General features: G+C 41.8%; 1 protein-coding gene across 1 annotated transcript in view; it reads left to right on the top strand.

Moving 5' to 3' along the window:
• Nucleotides 1-26,538, top strand: part of LOC128648364 (B-cell differentiation antigen CD72) — a 318,955-nt gene that overhangs the window by 128,528 nt on the left and 163,889 nt on the right. Inside the window, exon 3 of the mRNA XM_053700961.1 lies at nucleotides 6,067-6,156. Within this exon, the coding sequence (XP_053556936.1) occupies nucleotides 6,067-6,156 (90 nt within the window). The remainder of the gene's footprint in view (nucleotides 1-6,066; nucleotides 6,157-26,538) is intronic.

The following is a 26,538-nucleotide window of genomic DNA, read 5'->3' as shown; positions in this document are numbered from 1 at the left end:
ACTGGTGACACCAGACTCAACAGAGACTCCAGTCATTAGAGATTCACTATTCTACACAAGACATTACATATTCACTTATCATACAAGACACACCAGCCACTTCAGCCATTACAAATTCACTGGTCACACCAGCAACTCTAGCATTTACAGATTCACTGGTTACCCCATACACAAAAGCCACTCCAGCCATTACAGATTCCTGTCCGCCTCATCAGAGCACCAGACACACCAGCAACTCCAGCCCTTACAGATTCACTGATCAGACCAGATATACCAGCCATTCAAGAAATTACAGATTCACTGGTCCAACCAGACACACCAGCAACTTCAGCCATTACAGATTCACTAGTTTTCCAGACACACCATCTACTCTAGTCATTACAAATTCACTGGTCACCCTAGACACACCTGCAACTCCTGCCATTACAGATTCACTGGTCACCAGAGACACACCAGCAACTACAGCCATTACAGATTCACTGGTCACACCAGACAAACCAGCAACTCCAGCCATTACAGATTTACTGGTCACCCCAGACACACCAGCAACTCCAGACATTACAGATTCACTGATCACACCAGACATACCAGCCATTCCATAAATTACAGATTTACTGGTCACATCAGACACACCAGCAACTTCAGCCATTACAGATTCACTAGTTTACCCAGACACACCATCTACTCCAGTCATTACAAACTCAATGATCACACCAGACACATCAGCAACTCCAGCCATTACAGATTCACTAGTTTCCCCAGACACACCCTCTACTTCAGTCATTACAAATTCAGTGGTCAGCCTAGACACATCAGCAACTCCTGCCATTACATATTCACTAGTTTCCCCAGACACACTATCCACTCCAGCCATCACAGATTCATTGGTCACCCCAGACACACCAGCAACTCCAGCCATTACAGATTTAAAATTACCCCAGACACACCAGCAACTCCAGCCATTACAGATTCAATGGTCACAACAGACATACCAGCCATTCCATAAAAAAAAAGATTTATTGGTCACACCAGACACACCAGCAACTTCAGCCATTACAGATTCACTAGGTTCCCCAGACACACCATCTACTCCAGTCATTACAAATTCACTGGTCAGCCTAGACACACCAGCAACTCCTGCCATTACAGATTCACTGATCACACCAGCCATTCCATAAATTGCAGATTTACTGGTCACACCAGACACACCAGCAACTTCAGCCATTACAGATTCACTAGTTTCCCCAGACACACCATCTACTCCAGTCATTACAAATTCAATGATCACACCACACACTAGCAACTTCAGCCATTACAGATTTACTAGTTTCCCCAGACACACCATCTACTCCAGTCATTACAAATTCACTGGTCAGCCTAGACACACCAGCAACTCCTGCCATTACAGATTCACTAGTTTCCCCAGATATACCATCCACTTCAGCCATTACAGGTTCATTGGTCACCCCAGACATACCAGCAACGCCAGACTGAATGGTCACCCCAGACACATCAGCCACTCCATCCACTGAATATTCACTTATCACCCCAGACACACCATCAACTCCAGCCATTACACATTCACTGTTCAACCCAGAGACACCAGCCACTCCAGCCATTCACATATTCACTGGTCACCCCAGACACACCAGCAACTACATCCCTTACAGATTCACTGATCACATCAGACACACTAGCCACTACAGCTATTACAGATGCACTTGTTTCCATAGACACACCAGCAACTCCAACCATTACAGATTCCCTAGTCACACAGGCCGTTATAGATTCACTGGTCACCCCAGACACACAAGCCACTCCAGCCATTACAGATTCACTAGTCTCCCCATTCAACCCAGCTACTCCATATATTACAGATTCATTGGTCACACCAGCAACTCCAACCATTACAGATTCACTTTTCTCCCTAGACACAAAAGCAACTCCATCTATTACAGATTTACTGGTCACACCAGCAACTCCAGCCATTACATATTCACTAGTCACACCAAACACGCCAGCAACTCCAGCCATTAAAGATTCACTGGTAACCCCAGACACACCATCAACCCCAGCCATTACAGATTGACTAGTCACACAGGCTTTTACAGATTCACTGGTCACACCAGCCACTCCAACCATTACTTATTCACTAGTCACACCAGACACACCAGCAACTCCAGACATTACAGATTCACTAGTCACCCCAGACACACCAGCAACTCCAGACATTACAGATTCACTGGTCACCTCAGACACACAAGCTGCTCCAGATATTAAAGATTCATTAGTCACACCAGACACACCAGCAACTCCAGATATTACAGATTCACTGGTTACCCCAGAGACACCAGCAACTCCAGACATTACAGATTCACTGGGCACCCGGACACACCATCAACTGCAGGCACTTCAGATTCACTGGTTACCCCAGAGACACAAGCAACTCCAGACATTACAGATTCATTAGTCTCCACAGAAATACTAGCAACTCCAGACATTACAGATTCACTGATCACACCAGACACACCAGGAACTCCAGATATTATAGATTCACCCTTTTCCACAGACACACCAGCAACTCCAGACATTACAGATTCACTAATCACCCCAGACACAACAGCAACTCCAGAGATTACAGATTCATTAGTCTCCGCAGACATACCAGCAACTCCAGACATTACAGATTCACTGATCACAAGAGACACACCAGGAACTCCAGACATTACAGATTCACCAGTTTCCCCAGACACACCAGCAACTTCAGACATTACAGATTAATTTATCACACCAGCAACTCCAGCCATTACATATTCACTAGTCACACCAGACACACCAGACACTCCAGCCATTGCAGATTCACTGGTTACACCAGACTCAACAGTGACTCCAGCCATTAGAGATTCAATAGGCACACAAGCCATTACATATTCACTTATCACACCAGGCACATCAGGTATTACAGCTTAACTTGTCACACCAGACACACCATCAACTCTAGACATTACAGATTCACAGGTCACACCAGCCACTTCAGCCATTACAGATTCACTGAACATCCCAGACAAACCAGCAACTCCAGGCATTACAAATTTGTTAGTCACACAGGCCATTACAGATTCACTGGTCACCCCAGACACACCAGTCACTCCAGCCATTACAGATTCACTGGTCACCGCAGAAACACCAGCCACTCCAGCCATTACAGAATCACTGGTCACACCAGACACACCAGCAACTCCATACATTACTGATTCACTGGCCACCCAAGCAACTAAAGCCCTTACAGATTCACTGATCACACCAGACATACCAACCATTCCAGACATTACAGAATCACTAGTCACACCAGACACACCAGCAACTGCAGCCATTACAGATTCACTAGTTTCCCCATACACACCATCCACTCCAGCCATTACAAATTCACTGGTCACTATAGACACACCAGTAACTCCCGCCATTACAGATTCCCTAGTTTCCCTAGACACACCATCCACTCCAGCCATTACAAATTCACTGGTCACCCTAGACACACCAGCAACGCATACCATTACAAATTCACTAGTTTTCCCAAACACACCATCTTCTCCAGTCATTACAGATTCATGGATCACACCAGACACGCCAGCAACTCCAGCCATTACAGATTCACTTGTTAACCCAGACACACCAGCAACTCCAAACATTACAGATTCACTGATCACAGCAGACACACAAGCAACTCCAGACATTACAGATTCACTGATTACACCAGACACACCAGCAACTACAGCCATTAGATTCACTAGTCTCCCCAGACACAGACATTACAAATTTACTGATCGCACCAGCAACTCCAGACTTTACAGATTAACCAGTTTCCCCCAACACACCAGCTACTCCAGACATTACAGATTCACTAGTCACACCGGCCGTTACAGTTTAACTGGTCACTTCAGACACAGCTTCAACTCCAGACATTACATATTCACTGATCACATCAGCAACTAGAGCCATTACAGATTCATTAATCTCCCCAGACACACCAGCAACTCCAGACATTATAGATTCACTGATCACACCAGACACACCAGCAACTCCAGACATTACAGATCCACCCTTTTCCCCAGACACACAAGCAAACAAACATTTTAGATTTACTAATCAACCCAGACACAACGGGTACTCCATACATTACAGTTTTACAAGTTTCCCAAGACACACCAGCAACAGACACAGACATTACAAATTTACTGATCGCACCAGCAACTCCAGACATTACAGATTAACCAGTTTCCCCCAACACACCAGCTACTCCAGACATTACAGATTCACTAGTCACACAGGCCGTTTCTGTTTAACTGGTCACCTCAGACACAGCTTCAACTCCAGACATTACAGAATCCCTGATCACACCAGCAACTCAAGCCATTACAGATTCACTAGTCAGCCTTGACACTCCAGCAACTCCAAACACTACAGATTCACAAGTTTCCCCAGACACACCAGCAACTCCAGACATTACAGATTCACTAGTCTCCCCAGACATACCAGCAACTCCACCCATTACAGATTCACTGGTCAATCCAGACACACCAGCCACTCCAGCCATTCACAAATTTACTGGTCACCCTAGACACACCAGCAACTCCAGCCATTACAGATTTACTGGTCAACCCAGACACACCAGCCGCTTCAGCCATTCACATATTCACTGGTCACCCCAGACACACCAGCAACTACAGCCCTTACAGATTCACTGATCACACCAGACACACCAGGCACTACAGCCATTATAGATTCACTTGTTTCAACAGAAACACCAGCAACTACAGCCCTTACAGATTCACTGATCACACCAGACACACCAGGCACTACAGCCATTATAGATTCACTTGTTTCAACAGACACACCAGCAACTCCAGACATTACAGATTCCCTAGTCACACAGGCCATTATAGATTCACTGGTTACCCCAAACACACAAACCACTCCAGCCATTACAGATTCACTAGTCCCCCCATTCAAACCAGCTACTCCAGATATTACAGATTTATTGGTTACACCAGCAACTCCAACCATTACAGATTCACTTTCTCCCTAGACACACCAGCAACTCCAGCTTTTAAAGATTTACAGGTCACACCAGTGACACCAGCAACTCCAGTCATTACAGATTCATAAGTCACACCAGCAACTCCAGCCATTATAGATTCACTGGTCACCCCAGACACACCATTAACTCCAGCCATTACAGATTAACTAATCACACAGGCCATTACAGATTCACTGGTCACACCAGCCACTCCAGCCATTACATATTCACTAGTCACACCAGACATACCAGCAACTCCAGACATTACAGATTCACTGGTCACCCCAGAAACACAAGCCGCTCCATCAATTACAGATTCACTAGTTACACCAGACACACCAGCAACTCCAGACATTACAGATTCACTGGTTACCCCAGAGACACCAGCAACTCCAGACATTACAGATTCACTGGTCACCCCAGTGACACCATCGACTCCAGACATTACAGATTCACTGGGCACCCCAGACACACAATCAACTCCAAACATTACAGATTCACTGGTTACCCCAGAGACACCAGCATCTCCCGACATTACATATTCACTTGTTACACAGGGCATTACAGATTACCCAGCTCCTATTTTATTTTTTGCAGTGAATTAGAATGACAGAAACTGGTGTTGTAATACAGTTGTATGGTATGTAAGTCTGAATGTTGACTCATATACTGTGGCTGAATGAGCAGATGCCCAGGCTCTCCTCAAGACATGACCAACAAGCACATGATGCACTACTATTAGCATAAAGCTCCCTTAAACCAGCTTAAAATATAGACCTAACAATTTTAATTTAAGCAAATAATGAAATAATAAATAATGTGACATGATTTTATGACTTCAACATAGTGTAAGAAACCAGATACTTTCTTCTCAGATATAAGGCACAGGGTTCATGATGTGCCAAGCTTTAATGTATATTAATAGGAAAACATATATAAAAAAGGACATAGCAGCCTCATCTCTATGTTGTGTTTTTGTATTTGTTTAGGATGTCAGGCATGTGCCCCTTACCTAACCCAAGGGCTTCTAGTGTTTTGTCTTATTTTTACTGGGACCACAATTGGAATGACAGTAAAATGTAAGTAATATTGTATATGGTTTTATAATATCCTTCTTCCTGATTTAGAAATCAAAAGAAAACATCTGTGCTTATTGCATATATATATATATATATTTCTCCTGAAATGGATATTTGCTTTCTGCCAGGTCATCAAGTTTTTCAAGTTATAACAAAACTAGACTGATTTTTCTTGTTAAAATCCTCCAGCCGTTAACTCCTTTTCAACAGAAATGCTACTGAAAAGGTATTTTCTCTCCTGAAACATGGAGAGTCCACAACGTCATTTAAATTACTAGTGGGATATTTACTCTTGGCCAGCCGGAGGAGGCAAATAGCACCCCAGCAGAGCTGTTAAGTGTCACTTCACTTACCCATAATCCCAAGTCATTCTCTTTGCCTCTGTCAATGGAGGATGTGAAGTTGGTGTCTGAAGATATTTATTTCTTTAATGGGTACTTTTCCCTGCAAGCAAGGATTGGGGTTTAGCTGTGTCCACGTCAATCTCTTGAGTAAGAGTAGTGGTGGCTTTTAAGCAGTTAGAAAGTGGTGGTGTGGTCCTTGCTTTTTTTTCTAACATAATTGATACCTTAGTTATAGAAAGCCAGAGTTGGTTACTTTGTTCTTTATTTTTCTACAGTTCTCTGTAAGGAGTATGTGCCCTTTCACGCCTTTTCACATGAACTCTCTTCCGGCCAGACAGCTGGATTTACATTTAAGTGTTTTTGTCTTCTAGGTACTGGAGACTTGCACTATCTACTTTAATGCTGCATTATTTATATTATGATCCTTTATGAAGGATTCATTTGGGGCAATATGCAGGCACTATTTGTATGTGAGGAGACTAAGGGTTAGCGGCCATTGGTTTTATGGGATGGCTCTACTGACCCTATGGCTATGTTTAATTTTTTTACTTCACAGTAGAATCGCACACTTTTTCTTTAATGCACAGTTTCTTTTGATGCCACTCACATGACCTCCCACTCTTCTGCTTGTAGCTTTGTGCGGAGCAGCATCATTCCTGTGAGTTTCTCTTCAGTTGTGGCTGTGGGGTTATCGTCTGGTCGATTGGAGAGTCCTAATTTTGTGCAGCTTCTGCAGGTTACGGTAGGGCACCGCAGCTTCTGAGGTGTAGCAATGTATTTTCATTTTTATTTTACATTTGTTTAACTCTTTGAAGGACTTCTTAAAGCGACATTCCTTACTTTTTGGGTAAGGGAACAGGGTCTAGGATTCTATTCAAATCTGTTTGTGGTTCCCAAAAAAAGAGGGAACTTTTCGACCCATTTTAGACCTAAAATATCTCAACAAATTTCTCAGGATACCATCCTTCAAAATGGAAACTATTTGTTCCATTCTTCCTTTGGTCCAAGAGGGTCAGTTCATGACGACCATAGACCTGAAGGACGCGTATCTTCATGTTCCCATCCACAGGGATCATCACCAGTTCCTGAGATTGGCAGAATTTTCACAGGTTCTGGGGGCTCTCTTGGCAGTTGTCAGGGGAATTGCGGTGGTGCCTTACCTGTCGCACCACTCTAGCTGTTGCTAGTGACATGGGGCCTGCTGTTCTGCTCGTTGCCTAGGGGTGAGTCAGCTCCTGTCTGTGTGCGGCAGTGACGTCATTGCTGCATGCTCCCTCCATTCTGAAGATGGTCAGGATCTCCTGTGGTGCGAATCCTGTGCCTATGTAAGTTTCTCATTTGCTACCTATCAGTGCCCAAGTATAGGTGTCACTTAGTGTTCTCCTGGGTGTTATTGTTGCTGTATGATGGACTGTTCTATTATTGCTGACCTCTGCTTATCCGACCACATTTCCTATTAACCCTTATTGTTCTGGATTTCCTCTCTGTTGCCAACCCTGCCTGCCTGATCATCCTAGTGGTTTACCCCTGGACTGCTTTACCGTTGCCAGACCCTGTCTGCCTGATGATTCTAGTGGTTTACCTCTGAACTGCCTTTCTCTGATATCCTGCCTGTGGTGAGTGCCGCTTATGTCAACTTGCAAACTTTCTCCAAGAGAACCTAGCTAAAGGTTTAATTCGCCCCCTTCCTCCTCTCTTGCTGGGGCAGGCTTCTTTTTCATCAGTAAGAAGGATAACTATCAAGAATTGCGATCCCATTCCTTTGATCATCGAACTGTATGACTCACTCCAGAATGCTCGCTTCTTCACCATGCTGGACTTGCGTGGGGCATACAATATTATTCGTATCTTCCCAGGCCACAAATGGAATACCGCTTCCAAAACAAGATCAGGGCATTATGAATATCTTGTAATGCCCTTTGGGCTGTGTAACACCCCTGCAGTCTTCCAGGCATGTGTCAACAATGTCTTCCGTGAACTCCTCAATCCCACTGTCATCGTCTTCCTGGATGACATCCTCATTTTCTCTTCCACTCTGGAGGAGCATCATAAGCACGTGAGACAGGTACTTCAATGTCTCAAAAGCAATTATTTGGTATCCAAACTAGAAAAATGTGAGTTTGACCAAGTTCAGATCCAGTTCCTTGGTTATATCATCTTGAAATAAGGTTTTGCCATGGATCCTGCTAAACTCACCGCAGTTTTAGAATGGCCTCAACCTACTTTATTCAAGGAATTACAGAGATTCTTGGGGTTCTCCAATTATTACCGCAGGTTTATAAAGAACTTTTCTCAAACAGTCGCTCCACTCACAGAATTGAAAAAAACGGAACAAAGACTGTAATCATTGGCCCCCTGAGGCCATATATGCCTTCACTTGTCTAAAAAAGGTTTTCCGTTCTGCTCCTGTGCTCTGCCATCCTGATCCTGACCTACAGTTCACTTTAGAGGTTGATGCCTCCGAGATAGGGGCTGGAGCAGTTCTAACCCAAAGGTATCCTTTAACCTCCAAGTCGCACCATGTAGCCTTTTTTTCCAAACGCTTTACTCCTGCAGAGAGGAATTACAATGTGGGTAATCGTGAACTCTTGGCCTTGACTGAATGGCATAATTGGTTAGAGGGCACCACCTATCCAATTCAGATTCTCACCGATCACAAGAATCTGACTTACCTAGAGACTGCTCATTGACTCAATCCTCGACAGGCCAGGTGGGCCTTGTTCTTTTCCTGGTTTAACTTTGTGGTCTCTTATCTTCCTGAGACCAAAAACAAGAAGGCTGACACACTTTCCCATCAGTTTCCTCACTCAAGTGATTCCTCTGAAGCTCCAATTGAACACATCATGCCTCCCTCCTGTGTGGTTGTTCAACGGAATACCACCCTTCTTTAAAGACTGCAATGTGCCCAGTCTAGCAAAACTCCTGAAGCCCCTGTGGCTTCTGATATATTTTTTGTACCTCTGAACCTACGCACTCCTGTGCTGTCCTGGGCTCATGATGGTAAACTCTCAGGACATCCTGGTTTGACAAGGACTTTTAAGCGCCTTTCCCAACATGTATGGTGGCCTACTATGAAGTCTGGCGCTCATGATTATGTGAAAGCCTGCACAACATGTGCTGATAACAAAACTCCCTGATCCTTGCCTCCCGGCTTGCTCCAACCATTGTCCATTCCCAAACAACCATGGACACATATAACAATGAACTTCATTGTGGACCTTCCTCCTTCTGACCACCATAAAGTTATCTGGGTTGTGGTGGATTGCTTTTCCAGACTGGCTTATTGTGTACCCCTAACAAAACTGCCCAAGAATTATCATCTTTTTCAATTGCATGTGGTATGACTTCATGGCATTCCTGTGAATATTGTTTCTGCCAGAGGTCCACAGTTCATCTCTACCTTTTGGAGAGCCTTTTGTAAGTTGATTGGAACCACTGTTTCCTTGTATTCTGGCTACCATCCTCAGACCAATGGACTAACTGAGAGAGTAAACCAGGATCTTGAGGCCTACCTTAGAGCCTTTGTCAACGCTCTCCATACCAAATGGTCTGAGTTGTTACCCCTAGCTGAGCTGGCAAGAAACACTTATTGGCCCTCTTCTCTTCAATTTTCTCCATTTCAAGCTGCAGCAGGGTATCAACCTTGTGTCTTCTCTCTTTCTGCTCAGATCATTGGGGTTCCTGCTGCAGACTAACACATTACTGAACTCACCACTCATTGGCGATGTATTCGCTCTCAGCTGAGTGCAGCTGTCTCTAGATACAAAAGGTTTGCTGATCGTCATAAAGCTTCTGTACGTGCCATCTCGGTAGATGAGTGTGTTTGGGTCTCTACTCGACATATTCGTCTACGTCAACCCTTGTGGCCTAGGTTTATTGGTCCTTACAAAGTCCTGAAAAGACTATCTCCTGTTGCCTTCAAAGTGGCCTTGCCCAAAACCCTGTGCATACACACAGTCTTCCATATCTCACTACTCAAGTCTTAAATCAAGAATAGATATACCCGGCTCCAAGCTTCTCCTCCTCCAATTCTGAAGCCCTTGTGGCTTCCAATATTTTTTTTATACCTCTGAACCTACGCACTCCTGTGCTATCCTGTATTCATGATGGTAAACTTTCAGGACATCCTGGTTTGACAAGGACTTTTAAGCGTCTTTCCCAACACGTATGGTGGCCTACTATGAAGTCTGGCACTCATAATTATGTGAAAGCCTGCACAACTTGTGCTGCCAACAAAACTCCCCGATCCTTGCCTCCCGGCTTTCTCCAACCATTGTCCATTCCCAAACAACCATGGACACACATAACAATGGACTTCATTGTGGACCTTCCTCCTTCTGACCACTATAAAGTTATCTGGGTTGTGGTGGATCGTTTTTCCAGACTGACTTATTTTGTACCCCTAACAAAACTGCCTTCTGCCCAAGAATTATCGTCTCTTTTTCTCTTGCATGTTGTACGTCTTTATGGCATTCCTGTAAATATTGTTTCTGCCAGAGGTCCATAGTTCATATCTACCTTTTGGAGAGCCTTTTGTAAGTTTATTGGATCCACTGTTTTGCTACCATCCTCAAACCAATGGACTAACTGGGAGAGTAAACCAGGATCTCAAGCCTTTGTCAACGCTCTCCATACCAACTGGTCTGAGTTGTTACCCCTAGCTGAGCTGGCAAGAAACACTCATTGGCACTCTTTTCTTTGATGTTCTCCATTTCAAGCTGCAGCAGGGTATCAACCTTGTGTCTTCACTCTTTCTGCTCAGTCCACTGGGGTTCCTGCTGCAGACCGACACGTTACTGAACTCACCACTCATTGGTGATGTATTCGCTTTCTGGTGCGTTCAGCTGTCTCTAGATCCAAAAAGTTTGCTGATCATCATAAAGCTTCTGTATGTGCCATCTTGGTAGGTGAGCGTGTTTGGGTCCCTACTCGACATATTCATCTATGTCAACCCTTGCTGCCTAGGTTTATCGGTCCTTAAAAGACTTTCTCCTGTTGCTTACACAGTGAACTTGCCCAAAAGCCTGCGCATACACACAGTTTTCTACATCTCACTACTCAAGTCTTAAATCAAGAATAGATATACCCGGCTCCGAGCTCCACCTCCCCCACTACTGGTCCGTGGTGACCCTGAATATGAGGTTTTCTAAGATCCTGGACTCCAGATACAGGCGCAGACAACTACAGTATCTTGTACATTGGAAGGGTTACTCTGTGGCGGATCGTTCCTGGGTTCCTGCCCGTGATATGCATGCTCCATATTTGGTCTCCAGATTTCATGCTGCTCATCCTTTGAGGCCAACTCTTGTTCCCAGAGGAAACCCTTGAGAGGGGGGATATGTCACGTCACTCTAGCTGTTGCTAGGGATGCAGCGCCTGCTGTTCTGCTTGTTGCCTATGGGGGATTCGGCTCCTGTCTGCGTGCGACAGTGACATCATCGCCGCACGCTCCCTCCGTTCTGAAGCCAGTCAGGATCTCCTGTGGTGCGAATCCTGCGCCTATGTAAGTTTCTCACTTGCTACCTATCACTGCCCAAGTATAGGTGTTACTTAGTGTAGGGAGCAGTCTGGGACTTGTTAAAGGCCCAGGGCCTATGGACTTGGGAGGAGTCTTCCTCTCCATAAACATCTTGGAGTTGAGAGCGATCTTCAATGCCCTGATGGCTTGGCCTCAGTTGTTCTTAGCCTGGTTTATCAGATTTCAGTCGGACAACATCACCTCAGTGGCTTACATCAACTACTAGGGAGAAACTTACAGTTCCTTGGCCATGAAGGAGGTGGCTCGGATTAATCAGTGGGTGGAAGCTCACAATTGTCTTCTATCTGCCATCCAGATTCCAGGAGTGGACAACTGGGAGGTGGGTTTTCTGAGCAGACAGACCTTTCATCCCTGGGAGTGGGCTCTCTATCCGGATGTGTTCTCCAGGTTAACCCTTAAGTGGGGGTGCCGGAGTTCGATCTGATGGCGTCTCGTCAGAACGCCAAGCTTCCAAGGTACGGTTCAAGGTAAAGAGATCCTCAAGCCGCCCTGATAGATGCTCTGGTGGTTCCTTGGGATTTCGATCTAGCATACCTGTTTCCTCCATTTGCTCTCCTTCCATGAGTCACTGCTCGTATCAAACAGGAGAGAGCATCTGTAATTCTGATAGCTCCTGCATGGCCTCGCAGGATCTGGTTTGCAGACCTGGTATGGATGTCTTCTCTTCCACCTTGGAGGTTACCTCTGAGGAAGGACCTTCTAACTCAGGGTTCATCCAAATCTATTTTCTCTGAAGCTGACTGCTTGGACATTGAACGCTTAGTTATGGCTAAGAGTGGATTTTCTGAGTCAGTTATTGATACCATGCTTCAAGCTAGCAAGCCGGTTACTCACAAAATTTACCATAAGGTATGGCGCAAACACCTTTATTGGTGTGAATCGAAGGGCTTCTCTTGGAGCAGGGTTAGAATTCCTAGAATTTTGTATTTTCTCCAGGAAGGTCTGGAGAAGGTTTTGTCAGTCAGTTCTCTGAAGGGTCAGATTTCTGGTCTGTCTATTCTTTTACACAAATGTCTGGCAGATATGCCAGATGTTCAATCTTTTTGTCAGGCCTTTGTCAGAATCAGGCCTGTGTTTAAACATGTTGCTACTCCTTGGAGCCTTAACCTAGTTCTTAGATTTTTACAGCAGGCTCTGTTTGAGCCAATGCATTCTTTAGATATTAAGTTGTTATCTTGGAAAGCTTTTTTTCTTATTGCTATTTCCTCTGCTTGCAGAGTTTCTGAACTCTCGGCTCTGCAGTGTGATTCGCCTTACCTTATTTTTCATGCGGATAAGGCGGTCCTTCATACTAAATTGGGGTTTCTCCCTAAGGTGGTTTTGGATAGAAACATTAATCAGGAAATTTTCTTTCATGTAATTGGCAAGAGTCCATGAGCTAGTGACATATGGGATATACAATCCTACCAGGAGGGGCCAAGTTTCCCAAACCTCAAAATGCCTATAAATACACCCCTCACCACACCCACAATTCAGTTTTACAAACTTTGCCTCCTATGGAGGTGGTGAAGTAAGTTTGTGCTAAGATTTCTACGTTGATATGCGCTTCTCAGCATTGTTGAAGCCCGATTCCTCTCAGAATACAGCGAATGTCAGAGGGACGTGAAGGTGAGTATCACTTATTTGAATACGATGATTTCCTTAACGGGGGTCTATTTCATAGGTTCTCTGTTATCGGTCGTAGAGATTCATCTCCTACCTCCCTTTTCAGATCGACGATATACTCTCAATTTACCATTACCTCTACTAATAACTGTTTTAGTACTGGTTTGGCTATCTGCTATATGTGGATGGGTGTCTTTTGGTAAGTATGTTTTCATTACTTAAGACACTCTCAGCTATGGTTTGGCACTTTGTGCATTTATATAAAGTTCTAAATATATGTATTGTACTTATATTTGCCATGAGTCAGGTTCATGTATTTCCTTCTGCAGACTGTCAGTTTCATATTTGGGAATGTAAACATTTTTAAGAAATGTATTTCTTACCTGGGGTTTAGTCTTTTTTCAATTGACTACTTCTTGTAATTGCGGGTATTAGGCCCTCGGGTGCGTCAAATGCTAAACTTTATTGCGTCATTCTTGGCGCAGAAAAAAATGTTGGCGCAAAAAAGTACGTGACGCCGAGACCTTTCACATGGCGGAGTCATTAGTGACACAAGTGTGTCATTTCCGGTCATTTTTGGCACCAAAAAAAGACTTTACGTTACGTTGTGCGTCATACTTGGCGCCAATTTTTTTTCATTATTTTAATACCCCTTGTTTGTTTGCCTCTTGCTTTTTGCTTTCAGAGGCCTATGCTATTGCATTTTTTCCCATTCCTGAAACTGTCATATAATGAAATAGATCATTTTGCTTTATATGTTGTTTTTTCTCTTACATTGTGCAAGATGTCCCAATCTGATCCTGCCTCAGAAGTTTCTCCTGGAACATTGCTGCCTGACATCAGTTCTACCAAAGCTAAGTGCATTTGTTGTAAAGTTGTAGAAAATATTCCACCGAATGTCATTTGTAATAGTTGTCATGATAAACTTTTACATGCAGATAGTGTTTCCATCAGTAATATTACATTGCCAGTTGCAGTTCCTTCAACTTCTAATGTGCATGATATACCTGTAAATTTTAAAGAATTTGTTTCTGATTCTATTATGAAGGCTTTGCCTGCATTTCCACCTTCTAATAAACGTAAAAGGTCTTTTAAAACTTCTCATTTAGCTGATGAAATTTCAAATGACCAACAACATAATAATTCATCCTCTTCTGATGAGGATCTATCTGAAACAGAAGATCCTCCCTCAGACATTGACACTGACAAATCTACTTATTTATTTAAAATAGAGTATATGCGTTCTTTATTAAAAGAAGTGTTAATTACTTTGGATATTGAGGTAACCAGTCCTATTGACGTTCAGTCTAATAAACGTTTAAATGCTGTTTTTAAACCTCCTGTAGTTTCCCCAGGGTTTTTTCCCATTCCTGAGGCTATATCTGATATGATTTCTAGGGAATGGAATAAGCCAGGTACTTCTTTTATTCCTTCTTCAAGGTTTAAAAAAATTGTATCCTTTAGCAGCAAAATCTATAGAGTTTTGGGAAAAAATCCCCAAAGTTGATGGGGCTATTTCTACTCTTGCAAAACGTACCACTATTCCTATGGAAGATAGCACTTCCTTTAAGGATCCTTTAGATAGGAAGCTTGAATCTTATCTAAGGAAGGCCTATTTATATTCAGGTCATCTTCTCAGACCTGCTATTTCTTTGGCTGATGTTGCGGCTGCATCAACTTTCTGGTTGGAAAATTTAGCGCAACACGAATTGGATTCTGACATATCTAGCGTTGTTCGCTTACTGCAACATGCTAATCATTTTATTTGTGATGCTATTTTTGATATTATCAAAATTGATGTTAGATCCATGTATTTAGCTGTTTTAGCTAGAAGAGCTTTGTTGCTTAAATCTTGGAATGCTGATATGACATCTAAATCTAGATTACTATTTCTTTCTTTCCAAGGTAATAATTTATTTGGTTCTCAGTTGGATTCTATTATTTCAACTATCACTGGGGGAAAAGGAGTTTTTTTGCCTCAGGTTAAAAAACTTAAGGGTAAATCTAAGGCTTCTAACTGTTTTCGTTCCTTTCGTCAGAATAAAGAACAAAAACTCAATCCTTCCCCCAAGGAATCTGCTTCCAATTGGAAGCCTTCCTCAAATTGGAATAAATCCAAGCCATTTAGGAAACCAAAGTCAGCCCCTAAATCCGCATGAAGGTGCGGCCCTCATGCCAGCTCAGCTGGTAGGGGGCAGATTAAGGTTTTTCAAGGATTTTTGGATAAAATTTGTCCAAAATCATTGGATTCAGAGCATTGTCTCTCAAGGGTATCAAATAGGATTCAAAGTAAGACCTCCTGTGAGAAGATTTTTTCTCTCACGCATCCCTGTAAATCCAGTAAAAGCTCAGGCTTTTCTGAAGTGTGTTTCAGTTCTGGAGTCTTCAGGGGTAATCATGCCAGTTTCTCCTCAGGAACAAGGTTTGGGGTTTTATTCAAACCTATTCATTGTACCAAAGAAAGAAAATGTATTCAGACCAGTTCTGGATCTAAAAATTTTGAATCGTTATGTAAGAGTACCAACTTTCAAGATGGTGACTATAAGGACTATTCTGCCTTTTGTTCAGCGAGGACATTATATGTCCACAATAGACTTGCAGGATGCATACCTTCATATTCCGATTCATCCAGAACACTTTCAGTTTCTGAGATTCTCTTTTCTAGACAAGCATTACCAATTTGTTGCTCTTCCATTTGGCCTAGCAACAGCTCCAAGAATCTTTTCAAAGTTTCTGGGTGCCCTACTATCTGTAATCAGAGAACAGGGTATTGCGGTGTTTCCTTATTTGGATGATATCTTGGTACTAGCTCAGTCTTTACATACTGCAGAATCTCACATGAATCAACTAGTGTTGTTTATTCGGAAACATGGTTGGAGGATCAATTTACCAAAAAGTTTCTTGATTCCTCAGACAAGGGTCACCTTTTTAGGCTTCCAGAAAGATTCAGTGTCCATGACTCTGTCTCTAACAGACAAGAGACGTTTAAAATTGGTCGCAGCATGCCGGCTCCTTCAGTCTCAGTCATTCCCTTCAGTGGCTATGTGCATGGAAGTTTTAGGTCTCATGACCGCAGCATCGGACGCGATCCCCTTTGCTCGTTTTCACATGAGACCTCTACAGCTTTGTATGCTGAATCAATGGTGCAGGGATTATACAAAGATATCACAATTAATATCCTTGAATCCCAATGTACGACACTCTCTGACATGGTGGATAGATCACCATCGTTTGGTTCAAGGGGCTTCTTTTGTTCGCCCAACCTGGACTGTGATCACAACAGATGTGAGTCTTTCAGGTTGGGGAGCTGTTTGGGGATCTCTGACAGCACAAGGGGTTTGGAAATCTCAAGAGGCGAGATTACCAATAAATATTTTAGAACTCCGTGCAATTCTCAGGGCTCTTCAGTTCTGGCCTCTGCTAAAGAGAGAACCGTTCATTTGATTTCAGACAGACAATATCACAACTGTGGCTTATGTCAATCATCAGGGTGGGACTCACAGTCCCCAAGCTATGAAAGAAGTATCTCGGATACTTGCCTGGGCGGAATCCAGCTCCTGTCTAATCTCTGCGGTGCATATCCCAGGCGTAGACAATTGGGAGGCGGATTATCTCAGCCACCAGACTTTACATCCAGGGGAGTGGTCTCTCCATCCAGATGTGTTTTCTCAGATTGTTCAGATGTGGGGGCTTCCAGAAATAGATCTCATGGCCTCTCATCTAAACAAGAAACTTCCCAGATATGTTTAGGCGGAAGCAGTGGATGCGCTGACACTTCCTTGGTGTTATCAACCTGCTTACATCTTCCCGCCTCTAGTTCTCCTTCCAAGAGTGATCTCCAAAATCATCATGGAACAGTCTTTTGTGTTGTTGGTGGCACCAGCATGGCCACACAGGTTTTGCTATGCGGATCTGGTTCGGATGTCCAGTTGCCTGCCTTGGCCACTTCCGTTACGGCCGGACCTACTATCTCAAGGTCCGTTTTTCCATCAGGATCTCAAATCATTAAATTGGAAGGTATGGAAATTGAACGCTTAGTTCTAAGTCATAGAGGTTTCTCTGACTCAGTGATTAATACTATGTTACAAGCTCGTAAATCTGTCTCTAGGAAGATTTATTATAGAGTTTGGAAGACTTACATTTCATGGTGTTCTTCTCATAAATTCTCCTGGCATTCTTTTAGAATTCCTAGAATTTTACAGTTCCTTCAGGATGGTTTGGATAAGGGTTTGTCTGCAAGTTCCTTGAAAGGACAAATCTCCGCTCTTTCTGTTTTATTTCACAGAAAGATTGCTATACTTCCTGATATTCACTGTTTTGTACAGGCTTTAGTTCATATTAAGCCTGTCATTAAATCAATTTCTCCTCCTTGGAGTCTTAATTTGGTTCTGAAGGCTTTACATGCTCCTCCATTTGAGCCTATGCATTCTTTGGATATTAAACTACTTTCTTGGAAAGTGTTGTTCCTTTTGGCTATCTCTTCTGCTAGAAGAGTTTCTGAGCTATCTGCTCTTTCTTGTGAGTCTCCTTTTCTGATTTTTCATCAAGATAAGGCAGTTTTGCGGACTTCTTTTCAATTTTTACCTAAGGTTGTGAATTCTAACAACATTAGTAGAGAAATTGTTGTCCCTTCTTTGTGTCCTAATCCTAAGAATTCTTTGGAGAGATCCTTACATTCTTTGGATGTGGTAAGAGCTTTGAAATATTATCTGGAAGCTACTAAAGATTTCAGGAAGACTTCCAGTCTATTTGTTTTATTTTCTGGTCCTAGAAAAGGTCAGAAGGCTTCTGCTATTTCCTTGGCTTCTTGTTTGAAACTTTTGATTCATCTAGCTTATTTGGAGTCAGGTCGGGCTCCACCTCAGAGAATTACAGCTCATTCTACTAGATCACTCTCCACTTCGTGGGCTTTTAAGAATGAAGCTTCAGTTGATCAGATTTGCAAAGCGGCGACTTGGTCCTCTTTGCATACATTTACTAAATTCTACCGTTTTGATGTATTTGCTTCTTCGGAAGCAGTTTTTGGTAGAAAAGTTCTTCAGGCAGCTGTTTCAGTTTGATTCTTCTGCTTTTTGATTTAAGTTTTTTTCTTTCAAAAATGAAAATAAACTTATTTTTTGGGTTTGTGGATTATTTTTTTCAGCAAAATATGGCTGTTTTTATTTTTATTCCCTCCCTCTCTAGTGACTCTTGAGTGGAAGACTCCACATCTTGGGTATTGATATCCCATATGTCACTAGCTCATGGACTCTTGCCAATTACATGAAAGAAAACATAATTTATGTAAAAACTTACCTGATAAATTAATTTCTTTCATATTGGCAAGAGTCCATGAGACCCACCCTTTTTATGGTGGTTATGATTTTTTGTATAAAGCACAATTATTTCCAAATTTCCTTTGTTGATGCTTTCTACTCCTTTCTTTATCACCCCACTGCTTGGCTATTCGTTAAACTGAATTGTGGGTGTGGTGAGGGGTGTATTTATAGGCATTTTGAGGTTTGGGAAACTTTGCCCCTCCTGGTAGGATTGTATATCCCATATGTCACTAGCTCATGGACTCTTGCCAATATGAAAGAAATGAATTTATCAGTTAAGTTCTTACATAAATTATGTTATTGTTCCTTCCTTTTGTCCTAATCCTTCTTCTCAAAAGGGATGTCTTTTGCATAACTTGGACATTCCTACAGTCTACTAAAGATTTTTGCTAGTCTTCTGCCCTGTTTGTTTGTTTCTCAGGAAAGTATAAGGGCCACTTCTACTTATCTTTCCCTCTGGTTGAGAAGTATGATTTGTTTTGCTTATAAGACTGATGGACATCAGTCTACTGAGAGAATTGCGGTTAATTCCACTAGGGCTGTCTCCTCCTCTTGGGCTTTCAAAAATGAAGCTTCTGTAGAACAGATTTGCAAGGCAGCAACATGGTCCTCTTTGTATACTTTTTTCCAAATTTTCCAAATTTGATACTTTTGCCTTGGCTGAGGCCTCTTTTGGGAGAAAGGTTCTTCAAGCAATGGTGCCTTCTGTTAAAGTCTGCCTGTCTTGTTCACCCTCCCTATTCATTCCGTGTCCTCCAGCTTGGGTATTGGTTCCCACTAGTAATTGGAATGATGTTGTGGACTCTCCATGTCTTAGGAAAGAAAACAGAATTTATGCTTACCTGAGACATTTCTTTATTTCCGGACATGGAGAGTCCACAACCCCACCCACCAGAAACACCAGTAATGAAGCAGCGGTGTAAAGACCACTGCTCCATAACCTTCCTGTCTGCTCTGAGGAGGCGGACAGAACTCGCCAGAAATCAACCCGATCGAATATGATCGGGTTGATTGACACCCCCTCCTAGCGGCCGATTGGCCACGAATCTGCAGGGGGCGGCGTTGCACCAGCAGTTCACAAGAGCTGCTGGTACAATGCTGAATGCGGAGAGCGTAATGCTGTCCGCATTCAGTGATGTCTGTCGGACATGATCCGCTGATTGCATTATGTAGTTTTCCACATTACTAATAACCGCACATTTTTATCCACTATGTATCCTTAACTGGTTTACCAACCTTACTGTCTGCTTTTCCATTGTATGTGTTTTATTATCATTCTAACTGTGTTTTAATCATATGTTTCACTGTATTAAATTGAATTTTACTACATTCACCATATGTCACCTTAAGATTACTATATTTTGTGCAGGACCACTATATCCTTTTTAGAGATTTATCCTCTTATACACCTCAGCCTTTTAGGCGCTTTGTACATCCAAATATCCGCTTACTGAATTATGTAGGACAGACAGTTGATAAATAGGCCCCAATAACTCATTTACACCTTTTAAGGTTACAGTAAAGGAATTTTGAATAAACTTGTAAACTTTACATGTTTTTAGATCAGGTCTGGAATCTAAGTGATATTTTACAGGGACTTTAAATGATCACTTCTGATGAAGATACGCTGTAACTGTTACTATTTTTTTTTTTTTTTTAATTTAAATTTTTATTTGGTTTACAACATATATAATCAAACATTACAATACATTCAAAGCTTGTACATGTAGCGACAGGGACCACTCCACAGTTGTTGTCCCCTGTTTGCAGACTTTAACAATGAAAAGAGATAACAAAACATATAGGGATAAACATTTAAAGATTAAGGATAAGAGTGCTGCTGCTGCACCACTCTTTACTATCTACCACTTGCCTTGTTGTGTTGCTGCCAGATTAGACTACTCCTGTTCTTACACTCCTGAACCTTTGTATCTATTGCCTGTAAATGTCTGTAAATGTCTAATGTATACATCTACATTGTCCTTTTCAGCGGCCCTAAGTAATCCTCCCAGAGGAATAGTATAGAATGGTACTCTTCCATGCGATTAGTTTGTTGGTAATGGTACCTTTCCAGGGATAGTAATCTCGAAACCTGTTCCCTCCATTCTTGTACTTTAGGGATTCGTGTATTTTTCCATAGCCTTGGGATTAGTTGTTTAGCACAACTTAACATAATGTATAATAACATTGACCTTAACTTACATTTTATTTTAGGAACTTTGTTAAACAAAAATACAGTTGGGTCGTTGCCTAAGTGAGTTGATATTACTTTCCCTATTTCTACGCGTACGTCTCTCCAGTATATTTCTAATAGCGGGCAGTTCCACCATATATGTGAGAGATTTCCTTCCTGACCACATCCTCTCCAGCAAAGTTTGCTGGTATTTGGGAATATATTAGATAATCGTGTAGGGGTTAAGTACCATCTGGTGAGTAGCTTCATATTTGTCTCTGTGATATTCATAGATGATGGGGCTTTTCCTATTTGGTGAAAGATCGCTTGCCACTCGCTTGATGCTAAAGATACATTCAATTCCTCCTCCCACACTTTAGTATATGCTGGCAATTGCTGTGAGTGTCTTGTTAATAGTAATCTATATGACTGTGATAACCCCCTCCTCGATGAGTCTGTTGAATAACATATGGATTCAAATGTGTTGAGCGGCCTAGCAAGGTCTGTCTTATTCTTATTATGATTGATGTAATGTGAGAGTTGCAGGTATTCATACCAATTCTGGCTGCTGAATATGTGTCTGTCTGACATTTCTTTTTTTGTCAGCATCTTGCCATTATCTAGAACTGAGTATGTGGGTACACAACAATGTATGTCCATGTTACCGCCTTCTATAATGTTATGGCTCACTGGGAAGTCGGCGTTAGCTAATAGAGGAGTTAGCAGAGATGGAACAGATGATATGTCCTTTTTGTTTTTCAGTAATGTGTCCCATACTTCAAATGTTTCTATTACTATACTTGTAGCTGCATTACTAATATTCCTCTGCGATTTGTGTAACCAGCATTGACCGCTCAAGCTTGGTGACTGTGCTAAGTCATGCTCTAATATTACCCATTCTTTATCCCTGAAATGTTTACTCCAGTCTATTATTCTATTCATAATAGATGCTTGTTTATAATATGTGGGTTAGGTACGCTCAGGCCCCCGTTATGTCTGTCTATGTATATAATTCTCTTCGATACTCTAGGCATATTGTTCTGCCATATAAATGTGTTAACATGATTCTGGAGCCTATTTAGGTAAGATTTTGTAAGTGGAATGGGGACTGTCTGAAAAATGTACAGTATTCTCGGCAGAAATGACATCTTAAAGGCATGAATTCTACCAAGCCAGGAGAGATATTTGCTTCTCCATCCCTGTATCTCTATTTGTAGGTCTTTTAACAGTTTCATATAGTTTAATGTGAAAATATCTTCTCTAGTTTTTGCTACATGTATTCCTAAGTATTTCAAGGAGTTTCTCTGAATAGAGAACTGAAACTGGTTGCTAATTTGTTGTAATAGTGTTTCGGGCACCGCTGCTCCTAGGACCTCTGATTTAGTTGTATTGATTTTAAAATAAGAGTATGAGCTATATAGGTCGAGTTCTTTCTGTAGTGCTTTGAGAGATGTCAATGGGTTAGTCATTGTCAGCATAAGGTCATCCGCATACAGCGATAATTTATAATGTGTGTCTCTAATCTTAATACCTTCAATGGCCGTGTTGTGACGTATTTTGCACGCTAATACCTCCATGGCCAGCACAAAAAGTAGGGGGGATAGGGGACATCCCTGCCTGGTTCTATTTTTAATAGGGATGGCTTTCGATAGGGAATCCTTTAGTCTAACCTTAGCTGAGGGATTGGAATATAGCGCAAAAATCTTGTCTATCATAAGAGGCCCTAGTTCGAATCTGATAAGGGAGTGGCGTAAAAAAGACCAATTGAGCCTATCAAAGGCCTTTTCGGCATCAATTCTTAGGAAGACTGTGGGGATTTTTTCTCTTTGGACATATTCCATGAGGTTTATCACTTTTACAGTGTTATCCCTTGCCTCTCTACGAGGCACGAATCCGGCCTGATTTACATGTATTAATTCCAGCAGGTATCTATTGAGTCTCGCCGCCAATACTTTCGCAAAGATTTTCACATCTACATTTAACAAGGAGATGGGCCGAAAGTTAGATGGAGTAGTAGATGGCTTCCCAGGCTTTGGGAGCACTGTAATGTGCGCTTCTAGCATACTAGGTGGGAATGGCGAGGTCTCTGATATTTGATTAAAAATTGTCTGTAAATGCGGAATTAAAATAGTAGAGAATTTTTTTATAATATTGGACAGTATAACCGTCAGGTCCCGGGCTTTTCCCCGAATTTAAGTTAGCAATGGCCAATGCTATCTCTTCAGATGTTAATGGTTTTTCTAATTCTTTGGTTTGGTCTGCTGACAATTGAGGTATTTGGCAACATTCTAAGTATGACGATATATTTGGTGGTGATGTGCTGTGATTATCTTTGTCCTCTATATTATATAAGTTTGAGTAGTAGTTCTCGAAGTGAGTAAGAATATCTGGTGTTGTTTTCACTTTATGTTTATCAGGTGTAATCAGCTCATGGATATATGTTTTGAGCTTTTTCAATTTCAATGCCCGTGCTAATAATTTTCCACTTCTATTGCTTTCATAGTAATAGCGCTGTTTAAGTTTTATGGCCATAAGATTGTGTTCCTTGGCTAAAAGATCTCTAAGGGCCTCTCTAGTGTTTTGTAATTCTTTGAGAACCTCCTCATTCTGTGGATCTTGTTTATGTATATATTCTACGTGAGAGAGAGTGTTTGAAAGATCCATGAATTGCTGCCTGGCTTTTTTCTTCATCTGCGATTTAATTTTAATAAATTCACCTCTAATGTAGCACTTGTGTGCCTCCCAAACCATGAATGGATCGGTATCTGCTGGTGTGTTTATCGTAAAGTATTCTTTCAGGGAGTTAACTAGTCTTTCTGTGTGATTAGGCGTGTTGAGTATGGAGTCATCAAGCCTCCATATAAAGGGGTGTATCGGAGTGTCGGGCCATTGTATTTGCGTTATCACGGCAGAATGATCTGACCATGCAGTGTGTGAGATTTTTGAGGTCCGTATGGTTGTTAAACCACATTGATTGGTCATGATATAATCTATCCGGCTATACGTATGGTGTGGCGACGAAAAGAATGTGTAATCCCTTTTATGAGTGTTTATAAACCTCCATACGTCATATAAGTTATAGTCTCTCATTAGTTTCCCCAAATACTTAGTTACATGTTTTGAGGCTCTATTTGTGGCGTATGAGTTATCCATACTGGGATCTAGTGCTAAGTTTAGGTCCCCTCCTAAGAAGGTCACTCCTCTAGAGAAGTCCACGATCTTGTTAAAGGTTTTCTTAAAGAATGGTAGTTGCCACACATTTGGTGCATATATATTTATCAAGGTTACTGGGCTTCCATAAAGGAGCCCAAACACCCCTAGAAATCTGCCCTCAGTGTCTGACGTGGTTTGTATATGTTTAAAAGGGATATCCCTATGTATTAATATACTAACCCCACATCTTTTAGAATCCGCTGAGCTATGGAAGTGTTGAGTGTACCTTGTCCCTAAATATTTAGGTTCATTCTTTCTCCTAAAGTGGGTCTCTTGGAGGAAAAGTATGTCTCCCTTCCTTTTATATAAATCTAGCAGTGCTATCGATCTTTTCTGTGGAGAGTTTAATCCCTTTGTATTTTGAGAGATGATATTGATTATTTTGCTCATCGTAATCTTACAGATATCTAACCTATATGTGTCTTCAATGTATATATGATATGTCTTGTAAGTGGTATTGCAAGTCTGACTGTTTTAGTAGCGCAACAGCATATGCACACAGCTTTGAATCAAAATTACATACAAAAAACAACTAATAAGAAAAACAACCAAGAAAAGAAAAGAAAAAGAGAAAAATAAGGTAAAACAAACAAAATTAACAGTAGCTTCTTCACTTTCTTTTTGTTCCTTGTTTCTTAAAACAAATCTAACTAAAAATTAGAAATTATTATTGAAAGATGCTCTGGGTTGTCTATAATATGACTGAAATATAATACTAGATCTTATTTTCACCTGTTAATAAAACAAGAGGCGTAAACCAACGTTAATCATATTTCCTATAAAACACATAACAATATAAAAAGTTCTATGAAACCCTTTACCTTTCCCTGAGGTTTTCCCCTAAATAACTGGGATATCTTCATATGATCTGTTAACACCTTGAGTCTTAGAGTCTCTACATAACCCTGAACATTTCAATTAGCGGTTATAACTATGTATATAGGTTTCAGCATATACATCTAACCTACTCAATACATCTGTCTATACCTTCATTGCATTATATAGTCTGTATGTAGCCCTCTTAGGTTCAGTAAACATAATTTACCCATCCAGACGTGTGTCAAGTTTTTTAATCATTGTCCTGCATGACAGTTTTCGAGATCTGGGTCATCTTTTTTGCCTGCGGCGGAAGATGTCCTCTAGTGGGACTGCCTCCCACGCTATGGGTGTCTTTGCGTTCTTTACTGGTATCCTTCTGTCTTTTCTTCCGTTGCGGTAGTGGTTGTGGGTCTGTATCTCCCTGTTGAAGGGGTGGTTCAAGGTTTAGAGCAGCACAAAAGTCCGGTATCTCTGAGATTTTGGCACAGGAAAGCTTCCTGTTGCCGTGTAGCACATATAAATGGAAAAGAAAACCCCACCTGTATAATATTTTCTTACTTCTTAGTAGAGATGTTAGTGGTGCCAATTCCTTCCTTCTTTGTAATGTCCGTTGAGAAAGATCAGTGTAGAACTGGAGAACATTGCCCCTGAACTTAACTGGTTGGTTTCTACGGGATAGGTTGAAAAGTTCTTCTTTTTCTCTAAATTGTTTAAATTTTATTATGATGTCCCTGGGTGGAGCTTTATCCGGTGGCCTGGGCCTCAGGGCTCTGTGTGCTCTGTCCCAATTTATTTCCATGGAGGATGTTTCACCTCTGAGATGAGCAAATAGTGCTGGTAGATAAGTTGGTAAATCCTTGGGGAGTACTGATTCCGGAATTCCTCGTATTCGCAGATTTTTCCTGCGCCCTCTATTTTCAAGATCTTCAATCTTGTCTTGAAGAGCTTCTATCAGATCTGTTTGAGTGGCTGAGGTTTCTTGAATTTGGTGTACTTCTTCTTGTATATTGTTTGTATAATCCTCTAAAGTGTCTACACGGAACCCTATGGTATGCATTTCCTGTTTTAAATCTGCCATCTCCTCTCTCATGCAAGTCCTCACAATTTCTGCTATGTCCTGCTTTGAGGCCAGTGATGACAACAAGGATGTAGGGATCTGTGAGAGGGAGTCTGACCCTTTGTTATGTTTGTTGGGTGACTGTGAGATTGGTGAGAATGCTTCCATAGATTCTTGTTCTGTGGCAGTAGAGTGCTGGCTTGTGTGATTAAAGAAGGATTCCACTGTAGCACTTTTCATTTGGCCTGATTTATTTGGTTTTAAAGGTTTCAATAGTTTTCTGGACGCCATTGTGAGTGCTTCTAGTGCAGTGT

Source organism: Bombina bombina, chromosome 2 (genome assembly GCF_027579735.1).
Source record: "Bombina bombina isolate aBomBom1 chromosome 2, aBomBom1.pri, whole genome shotgun sequence".
Taxonomy (NCBI): domain Eukaryota; kingdom Metazoa; phylum Chordata; class Amphibia; order Anura; family Bombinatoridae; genus Bombina; species Bombina bombina.
Note: the sequence above shows the minus strand (reverse complement) of the source record. Positions and strands in the feature narration are given on the sequence as shown.